This window comes from Bison bison, unplaced genomic scaffold (genome assembly GCF_000754665.1).
Source record: "Bison bison bison isolate TAMUID 2011002044 unplaced genomic scaffold, Bison_UMD1.0 scf7180017864143, whole genome shotgun sequence".
NCBI classification, from domain to species: Eukaryota; Metazoa; Chordata; class Mammalia; order Artiodactyla; family Bovidae; genus Bison; species Bison bison.
In genome coordinates this window covers 2,875,924-2,886,891 of record NW_011494715.1, presented here as the reverse complement: position 1 = coordinate 2,886,891, position 10,968 = coordinate 2,875,924, and the positions used below count along the sequence as shown (strand labels likewise).

The following is a 10,968-nucleotide window of genomic DNA, read 5'->3' as shown; positions in this document are numbered from 1 at the left end:
CATCTGCTGATGGGCATCTAGGTTGCTTCCATGTCCTGGCTATTATAAACAGTGCTGCGATGAACATTGGGGTACACGTGTCTCTTTTCCTTCTGGTTTCCTCAGTGTGTATGCCCAGCAGTGGGATTGCTGGATCATAAGGCAGTTCTATTTCCAGTTTTTTAAGGAATCTCCACACTGTTCTCCATAGTGGCTGTACTAGTTTGCATTCCCACCAACAGTGTAAGAGAGTTCCCTTTTCTCCACACCCTCTCCAGCGTTTATTGCTTGTAGACTTATGGATTGCAGCCATTCTAACTGGCGTGAAATGGTACCTCATAGTGGTTTTGATTTGCATTTCTCTGATAATGAGTGATGTTGAGCATCTTTTCATGTGTTTGTTAGCCATCTGTATGTCTTTTTTGGAGAAATGTCTATTTAGTTCTTTGGCCCATTTTTTGATTGGGTCATTTATTTTTCTGGAGTTGAGCTGTATGAGTTGCTTGTATATTTTTGAGATTAGTTGTTTGTCCGTTGCTTCATTTGCTATTATTTTCTCCCATTCTGAAGGCTGCCTTTTCACCTTGCTAATAGTTTCCTTTGTTGTGCAGAAGCTTTTAAGTTTAATTAGGTCCCATTTGTTTATTTTTGCTTTTATTTCCAATATTCTGGGAGGTGGGTCATAGAGGATCCTGCTGTGATGTATGTCGGAGAGTGTTTTGCCTATGTTCTCCTCTAGGAGTTTTATAGTTTCTGGTCTTATGTTGAGATCTTTAATCCATTTTGAGTTTATTTTTGTGTATGGTGTTAGAAATAACTTTAAAAGGTGTTTGTTAAGTGTCTCTCAAAATGTTTCTGATGTGTGTACGTTTAGAGACCTCACAACTGTTGTTTCTAAGTTGAGACAACTCTTTGATTTTCTTCTACTTTACACAAATAGTATAGTTAAGTAAAATGAAATATTTTCATTCTGTGAACCATAGTTACATCTCTTGGCTAAATCTTACTTTATTACAGTGTATCAATGTCTAATACCATTGATTTTGCTTAGTTAACATCTAATTTAATTTTACATTTGTGTCTCTGTTGTGAATGATAAGATCTTATCATTTTCTGAAAATATTTCTATTTGATTTGGCTGTCAGTTATTCCTGTGCTTACTTTATCTCCTTCATTGGTCTGTTTCTGAATAGGATGTAGTTATATCTCCAATGACAATTGTCAATTCGCCTACCTCTTTCAGTCATCCTGTCAGTTTTAATTCTGCATAAATGGCTGGTGATCATAATTTATTGACTGTTGACTTTTTCAAGTTGTAAACCTATTGCAACCTGGGAATTTTTATGTGTTTTCTATTTCCAGATATAAAATTGGCATCCATGTTTTCTTTTGATTCTCATTTACCTAGGCATACTTTTTTCTGTTTCTTAATTTTGAAAATGAAAATAACCTTTTATATTAATTTTGTCTCTTGCTAACAGTATAATGTAAAATCTTATTTTTCAAATCACATCCTAGAACTTTTTACTTTTTATATTTGTGAATTTAAGCCACTCATTTATTTTTACTGTTCTGTTAGGATTTATTCCTTTTGCTTTAGTTCATGCTTCATGTTCACTAAATTTTCTTTTTGTCTATGTTCTGTTTCCATTCTTACCTTAAATTCCACTGGATAGCCTTAATTTTCTTTGGTTGGTAAGAAAATAGTACATTTTGTGTGTACTCTTTGGTGGTTATCCCTGACTGATTGTGAACCATACTTCAGTATATCCTTTGGTTGCCAGACTTAAAAAAAATGTTTTTGAACATGCAACCAATTGGAAACTTCAGGAATTTAAAGAAGATATATTTTTATGAACTTATGCCACTCTCTGAAACCACATAAAGTGACCATATTTTTTAAATTGAGCTATACTAATAAAAAAAAAAATCGCACAACAGTTCTTTCCCTTGTGTATCACTATGATTTTTAGTTTCATCTGTAAAACTCCAGATATTTTATAGATAGAGGTCCCTAGGATGTAAATTTTCCATATTCAGTTCATTCATAATGGGTATCTACTGTGTCTTTTCTCTGAGAAATCAGCTGTCAGAAAACATGTGCAATGATTAGAGTTAATATAAAGAAACATGAAAATAGTGAAGAGATATCACAGGGGGGATAGGATTGGATTCTAATGATCTGTTTTCATCCAGCAGAGAGGGCATGTTTGCTTTATTATAATAAATACACAGGTGAATAAACATCTGCTCCAAGCCGGGAAGTTCTTGCATTGTCTGCAAATAGAGAATTCTGGAAGGCGGGAATTTTATTTGTCCCCTTTGGTTATAGCTCACTCTCCAGGATTCTTCCTCATTGAAACTCAGCTGGCCTTTACTTTTCTTTGAAGTCTGCTGACAGAGGCCACTCCTTAGCTTAACTCCAGAGACTGATGACATTTGTTTAATGTTACAGAAAGAGAACAAGCTATAACCTTTGTCACCCATATATAACTTAAAAACAAGTTCCTTCACTGCTACCTACAATACGCATTGCAAGAGTAGATTAGAGTCTGACTAATCATTGTCCTCCTAACTTGATTATCTCTGGTAGTAGAATGCAAATATTTGTGTGTGGTTAGTGTATAATACTTTTTTTTCAATTCTGCTCTGAATATAATTTGCTTCCTTGAATTTTACAATTCTGTGTGTGGTGTTTTCCATGTTTTTTCCATATTCTTGTCCATGTCAGAGAGTCACCAGTTAGTTAAAGAACCTCACCACATATCATTCCCTCTTCTGAAAGCTTATACAACATAACTTATCCTCATAGGGCGTATCAGTTTTTGAAATTTTATTAGAATTATTTTGATACATGTACAACGTATGATAATATGCTGTAAGTTCTTTCAAGGCAGAACATTTTTGTTTTGTATGCTTAGTAGATGTTCAATTAAAATGTATTAGAAAAATAAACTGCTATCCTGTGATATTTTGCAGACACAGATATTCATTTTTGTGTTCAGTACAATGTTTGTATGGTTTCCTATTACATCAGTGTTGCAAACAGTATAGTCTATCCTTCCACTTTTATTCCTTACCAAATTTATCCCTTCTTCATTCTTCAGACAGTGGTTCTCACCATGTGTCCCACACAAGAGCTCCAGTAAACCTCTTCCCAGTCTTTTTTTTCCCATTAGACTTCTCTGTCCTTCCTTTTCAGACTGAAATCAGCCACAGGAGCCTTATTTATAGCTGCTCAGACTCACAAGGAACATTCAGGAAAGAAATAATTTTTACGTAACTATCTGTTGGTCTGGCCATTGAGCAGAGGTAGACTTAATACTGATAAAGTATTTGAATACTGATTAAGTCATTTGGTAATGTATTTATTTCACTATTTGAAACTTTAATAAACCTAAATAACTCATTCACACTTGGGTGGGACTTACGACTTAATTTGGGCATATGACTAACTTGTATTGACTCCATTAGTATATTCAAATAAAAATTAAATAAAATTGATGGCTATCACTGGGGATTCTTTAAAAGGATTTGTTCTATACCTGAATTTAAAACTCATGAACTTTTGGGACTTCCCTGATGGTCCAATAGGTAAGCATCCATGCTCCCAATGCAGGGGGCCCAGGTTTGATCTCTGGTCAGGGAACTAGAGCCCACATGCCGTAACTAAGACCCAGAACAGCCGAAGAAATAAATAAAAGTAAAATAAATAAAATATTTTTTAAAGTTTATGAATTTTTATTTCATTTTTCTGATTTTGTATTTCCCAGATTGGGAAAAGATGAAAATAATCCTTTTACCTCTAAAGTTGGTTAAACTTCAGTAAAGCATAATTTGTATGAAGTCACATTTTCTTCATTCCCACCATCTCATTTCTAAATGAGGTAGACTTTTCTGCTCTACTCTGCCTCTAATGAAGAGTTGAGGAAACAGATTGAAACCCTGTTGTCAAGCGTACTCCTTTTTCTTGGCTCCCAAGCATGCTGATTACAACTTAAATTAATAACTACTTTCTGTTATTGCACCTCTATCATATCTAAAGATCCTATAGAACTATTTTAGTTAGTTAGTCAAGGCTTCCTGAATTATAAGTAGCTTCTGCAAGGGGGAACAAAATCATATTTACCCCCTAAATAAGCAGAAATTTTGAAAGATTGAACATGGAAGAAAAAAAAGATTAAAATAGATTTCAGAAAAAATGATCATGTCTATTAGTATCCCTTGAAAACTGACTGGAGGAAAAACAAGAACCTAAAAGGTAGAGTTTTATGATTATATGACAGAATTTTTTATAATTGCTTTACTTACTATGTAGCACGAGAACCATAAATAAACTGAAAGCAACTCCAGAGTGGAGGGAAATGAGATAAAGGAAATAACAGATTAGAAAATTTCAGTAGTAAACACACACACACATACAAATATAAATGGAACATATATACATATATGTGTCTGTGCGTTGCTCTGTTGTGTCTGACTCTGTGACTCTGTGGTTCCTCTGTCCATGGAATTCTCCAGACAAGAATACTGGAGTGGGTAGCCATTTTCTTCTCCAGGGATCTTCCCGACCTGGCAATCAAACCCAGGTCTCCTGCATTGCAGACAGATTCTTCTTTACTGTCTGAGCCACCAGGGAAGCCCATGCTCCACTCCACGGGATCTTCCCAAACCAGGGATTAAACCCACATCTCCTGGGTCTTCTGCATTGCAGGTGGTTTTTTTTTCTGCTGAGCCCCCAGGGAAGCCTATCTATACATATATGTGTGTATAATAGAAGACATGATGCTTAATGAGAGGAGTTAAGTTCATTTATCCATTTATCTTTATTACTAGAGAATTATTTCCAGGATAGGGGGATTTATGAGAGTGATTTTTAAGTTACAGAATGCCTTAATTCATGAAAAAAAGTACTTTAAGATTTGGAATACTAAACAATTGTAATTTCAGTATACATATAAAAATTCTCTCTTCATAACCAAAAATATTGAGTAAGCATGTGCTCATTAGATTATTTTGTCAATAGTCAAGTTTTTACTTATTCTCACTATGTAAAATTAGGGCTTCCCTTGTGGCTCAGTCGGTAAAGAATCCACCTGCAATGCTGGAGACTGGGTTAGATCCCTGGGTTGGAAAGATCCTGTGGAGGGCATGGCAACTCACTCCAGTATTCTTGCCTGGAGAATTCCCATGGACAGAAGAACCTGTCAGGCTGCAGTCCATGGGTTGGCAAAGAGTCGGACACAACTTAGTGAGTAACCACATGTAAAATTAGACATTGAATTTTCCTTAATATATGATCTGGGATGTGGAAGAGATTGTCATAGTAAAGGAAAAGAGGTGAAAATATCATATATGTTCAGCTAAAACATTAGGGTTTTTTTCTTATAGATTTATTTGAAGAATACTTTCATTTGAAAAATTACTCAATTCTTAACGTGATAATAGATGGCACGACCATTATTTTTCCTCCTCCATCAAAAACCAGGAAATAAATCTGGCTTTTAAAAAAACATTCCCCAATCTTCTATCTGGCTGCCTCATGTAGATGTTGAAAACCCAAAACAGGTGTCAGCAAAGCTGTAAATACCTGAGAATAAAAGAGTAGTGTCAATACACATAAACAGAGGTTCTGTTCAGACATGCTAGAGACCTGGTCAGAAACACACAGAATCTGACTTCAGTAATTCCAGCCATGTACATTTGTTAATCCTTCTTATATAAACCACTGAAGGTTTTTTTTTTTTCCTTTTAAAAGGGAATCACGTGCAAGTTTTATGCATTCTCCCTGAGTTTGCTTAATATCACACTGATGTATGGCTTGAGTGAATAGAATCTTCAGTTTACTTCTTTGTGCTAAAACTACTGTTAGGTATAGAGGCAACTCTGGATGCTTGTCAAGAAAACTCCAAAAGGAATTTTTAAAATAAAAAGAAGGTAACCATCAATATATGCCCTCAGGTTCAGACTCGTTATCCCATTCTCTGTTACATTGTTTTCTTTGCAGTATTGTGAAAAATGAAAGTCATAGGAATTAAGATGTCAAAAGGAAATTTTCTCTTAAAAGTCTAAGTTGGAAGGGAGAGGCGTTCTTAAATCTAAAAGGGAATGTAAGGTTTCAAATACGTTGCATGTCACAAGTTGCTTTTGATAGTGGTTAGTTCTTATTTATTTATTTATTTTTGGTTGTGCTGGGTTTTTGTTGCGGCACGCAGGCTTTCTCTAATTGTGGAGAGCAGGGGCTGTCTCTGGTTACAGTGCACAGGCTTTTCTTGTCATGGAGCACAGGCTCAGAAGTTGGGCACATGGGCTTAGTTGCTCTGTGGCGTGTGGGATCTTTCAGGACCAGGGGGAAAACCAGTGTGTTCTGCACTACAAGGCAGATTCTTAACCACTGGACCACCATGGAAGTGCCAATTAATTCTTAAATGTTAGAATAATACCGAAAAGGTGCCTATATGTGGGTGTCAGTAATAAGAATAAGCTATCAAAAAGGTAGCTGCAAGAGTGATGAACAAAATTAAGTGATTTCATTACTGAAGACCATGTGTGCAGGGAACAATAATCCCCCACTCAGTCTAGGTGAAACAGCTATGTGATCTCACAGGACACTGAGTTCAGGGCTGCTTGATGCTGCAGCTCTGTGATATCATCAGGACAGTCCCTGTCATCTCTCCCATCTGCCATTGTTCATGGTGGTTCCCTCTTAAGGATGCTATCTCTATAACTTCATTCCAGCCATTGTTGTTGTTCAGTCACTCAGACATGTCCAACTCTTTGCCACCTCGTGGACTGCAGCATGGCAGGCTTCCCTGTCCGTCACCAACTCCCAGAGTTTGCTCAAACACATGTTCATTGAGTCAGTGATGCCATCCAATCATCTCATCCTCTGTCATCCCCTTCTCCTCCTGCCTACAATCTTTCCCAGCATCAGGGTTTTTTCCAATTAGTTGGTTCTTTGCATCAAGTGGCCAAAGTATTGGCACTTCATCATCAGCATCAGTCCTTCCAATGAATATTCAGAACTGATTTTCATTAGGACTAACTGGTTTGATCTCTTTTCAATCCAAGGGATTCTCAAGAGTCTTCTCCAACACCACAGTTCAAAAGCATCAATTCTTCAGCAGTCAGCCTTCTTTATGTTCCAACTCTCACATCCATACATGACTACTGGAAAAGGTCAGTTTTCATTCTAATCCCAAAGAAAGGCAATGCCAAAGAATGTTCAAACTACCACACAATTGCACTCATTTCACATGCTAGCAAAGTAATGCTCAAAATTCTCCAAGCCAGGCTTCAATAGTATGTAAACCGTGAACTTCCAGATGTTCAAGCTGGATTTAGAAAAGGCAGAGGAACCAGAGATCAAAGTGCCAACATCCGCTGGATCATAGAAAAAGCAAGAGAGTTCCAGAAAAACATCTACTTCTGCTTTATTGACTATGCCAAAGCCTTTGACTGTGTGGATCACAACAAACTGGAAAATTCTTAAAGAGATGGGAATATGAGACCACCTGACCTGCCTTCTGAGAAATCTGTATGCAGGTCAAGAAGCAACAGTTAGAACCGAACTTGGAACAATAGACTGGTTCAAAATTGAGATAGGAGTCTGTCAAGGCTGTATATTGTTACCCTACTTATTTAACTAATATTCAGGGTACCTCATGAGAAATGCCAGGCTGGATGAAGCACAAGTTGGAATCAAGGTTGCTGGGAGAAATATCAATAACCTCAGATATGCAGATGACACCACCCTTAAGGCAGAAAGTGAAGAAGAACTAAAGAGCCTCTTGATGAAAGTGAAAGAGGAGAGTGAAAAAGTTGGCTTAAAGCTCAACATTCAGAATACTAAGATCATGGCATCTGGTCCCATTACTTCATGGCAAATAGATGGGGAAACAGTGGAAACTGTGAGAGACTTTCTTTTTGGGGGCTCCAAAACCACTGCAGATGGTGACAGCAACCATGAAATTTAAAGACACTTGCTCCTTGGAAGAAAAGCTATGACCATTCTAGATAACATATTGGAAAGCAGAGACGTTACTTTGCTGACAAAGGTTCATCTAGTGAAAGCTATGGTTTTTCCAGTAGTTATGTATGGATAGAGAGTTGGACTCAAAAGAAAGCTGAGCACTGAAGAATTGATATTTTTGAACTGTGATTTTGGAGAAGACTCTTGAGAGTCCCTTGGACTGCAAGGAGATCCAACCAGTCCATCCTAAAGAAAATCAGTGCTGAATATTCATTGGAAGGACTGATGCTGAAGCTGAAACTTCATTACTTTGGCCACCTGATGCGAAGAACTGACTCATTGGAAAGACCCTGATGCTGGGAAAGGTGGGAGGAGAAGGGGATGACAGAGGTTGAGATGGTTGGATGGCATCACTTACTGGATGGACATGAGATTGAGCAAGCTCTGGGGTATTGGTAATGGACAGGGAAGCCTTCTGTACTGCAGTCCACAAGGTTGCAAAGAGTCGGACATGAGTGAGCAACTGAACTGAGCCTTTGTTGGCAAAATAATATCTCTGCTTTTCAAAGTAATGTCCCTGCCATTCCCTGCGTACAAAGCAATGAAAAAGGAGTAATGCAATCATTTGGTTTTCTTAAGAGCACTGAAAAATTTCTCTGTAGCATCCTCCTTCATCACCCTCCCCAATCTGGACCCCACTTGCGGCTGACTCCTTCTCTGGTCTTACTGGCTGGGAAATGGGTCACTTTTATCTTCTAAACCAGTCACAGGCAAGGTGAATGGGATTTCTGCGACTCAATTAGATTAACCACTGTCTGCACTAAAGCAAGGGAGATTGCCTTCCTTTGTATTACATGAAGAAGTAGATACAAATACAAAAAAGAAGGAAATGAGAACTGTACAGGCAATCAAGGGTATCCACTATGATATATTCCAAGAGGCAAGAGAATGAAACAGCAGATGGATGTGCCACAGAATACCTGGGCAAGAGAACTATGGGCTAAACAGGGTGAATAAATTTTGTATCCACGATTTAGAAGAGAAAAAGAATATATAGAATTCTTGAAGATGCTATGAATTAATGAAAGTTAATAAGATACTGTTGCAATATAACATTTATCATAAAATCTCAGAAATTGGGCAACTAAGTGAAGTTTTGCAGACTTCTACAAGTTTAGGCAAACAAAAGAGTTAATTACTGGCTTAAAACCAAAACACAGCCATTTCATAACCTTTCATTGATAACTTTTGCAGTAATCTCCATCAGTGTCTGAGATAGCAATAGAAACGTTGGGGTGTGACTATATCATAAAATATAATGGTTCTGTTGCTTTTCCTGTTTCTGCCCCTGGACTAGGTTTCTGTGATCAGTGGAACCTACCTGGGCTTGGATTACATGAGCAAGCAAAATGGAGGCGAAGGTGGCATCATTATTAATATGTCCTCGTTAGCAGGTAAGGACAATTATGATGTTAATAATGATTTCTTATTGGTCTTTTGGACCACAGAAATATCTCTTCAAAGTGTATTTATTACCAACTCAGGTTTGAAATGGCAACTTGGTTTACTTTTCTTTTTACTGGTTCTATGGGATTTTCTGTTTCATAATATCAAAAGTTTGAACTCAAAATTTCTTTCTTTTGTTTTAAATTGTGACTTTAAAGTTACTTAATACAGTGCTGTTTTCAAGAAACATGTTGTTGTTTAGTCATTAAGTCGTATCTGACTCTTTCAAACCCAAGGACTGTAGCACACCAGACTCCTCTGACCTCCGCTGTCTTCCAGAGTTTGCTCTAATTCATGTCCATTGAGTCAATGATGCTATCTAGCCATTTCATTCTCTGCTGCCCGCTTCTCCTTTTGCCTTCAATCTTTTCCAGCATCAAGTTCTTTTCCAATGAGTTGTCTTTGTATCAGGTGGCCAAAGTATTAGAGTTTCAGCTTCAGCAGCAATCCTTGCAATGAAATTTCAGGGTTGATTTCCTTTAGGATCAACTGGATTGGTCTCCTTGCAGTTCTAGGGACTCTCAAAAGTCTCCAGCACAAGGTGGAGAAGATCTTTTTCTCCAGAAAAAGGTGAAGGCATGGGCAATACTTAAAAGACATATTTGATCCTAGAGAGGGCTTTAGTTTAGATTCTCAGAGACTGGAATCCTAATTCAATAGCATCAGTTCTTTGGCATTCGGCCTTCTTTATGGTACAATTCTTACATCCAAACATGACTACTGACAAAGCCATAGCTTTGACTATACATATATATTTTCCTAGCGTTGCTATTTGTCAAAGGTTATTGTGAGATTCCTAAACAGTAAAGTTTGTAAAAACACCTTTGTTGAACTAAAAAGGACTAAAATGAAGTTAAGGTATCTCTACTCATGTGTGATGGTAGTAAGAGTGTATAATTATAAAATACGGCATATATAGTTAGTTGGGATATACTGTGGGGGAAACCAAACTTCATCTCTTTCTCAGTGTCTCTAGCCCAGTGCAAGAATTAAATTGACATAAGATAGATCAACAGAGGAGCAAAGCATACAGGTTCTCACATGTCCACGAGAGCCCCCAGGGGAAAAATGAAGATCCAAAGAAATGGTGAGACCTCAGTGTTTGTAAACTGGGTTGAGTGAAGCAAGGCATTTGCGGGAAAGTAACTAAAATATATGAGGAGACTCAAGAAAGATAAGAGTTATTTTAAGATCTGTATAGATGTCTCTTCTCTTTGACACCAGTCTCTGATGATAAAGTTTCCTTCCTCCTGGGACTGGGACAGCATCTTTTACATGGAAGTTCTGTGTCCTGTTTTCAGGAAGAAAAGAGAGATTAAAGTGTTCCCTTGCACCTGCTGTTTTACAAGCGCCTTTAGCTCAAAAGTCACCCTTATGCCCAGGTGACATATTTTGAGATGCCATACTCCACCTCCCTCCAGTGCTAAACTTCTTTCATAAATAGACCCAAACGGGTAGTGGCTTAAATATAGCACAAACTTATTCCTCACTCCTGGATCAACCTAGGGCAA

General features: G+C 37.5%; 1 protein-coding gene across 1 annotated transcript in view; it reads left to right on the top strand.

Moving 5' to 3' along the window:
* The window catches only part of HPGD (hydroxyprostaglandin dehydrogenase 15-(NAD)), a 36,625-nt gene that overhangs the window by 5,401 nt on the left and 20,256 nt on the right, over positions 1-10,968 (top strand). The window contains exon 4 of the mRNA XM_010840260.1: positions 9,309-9,405. Coding sequence (XP_010838562.1) covers positions 9,309-9,405 — 97 coding nt within the window. The remainder of the gene's footprint in view (positions 1-9,308; positions 9,406-10,968) is intronic.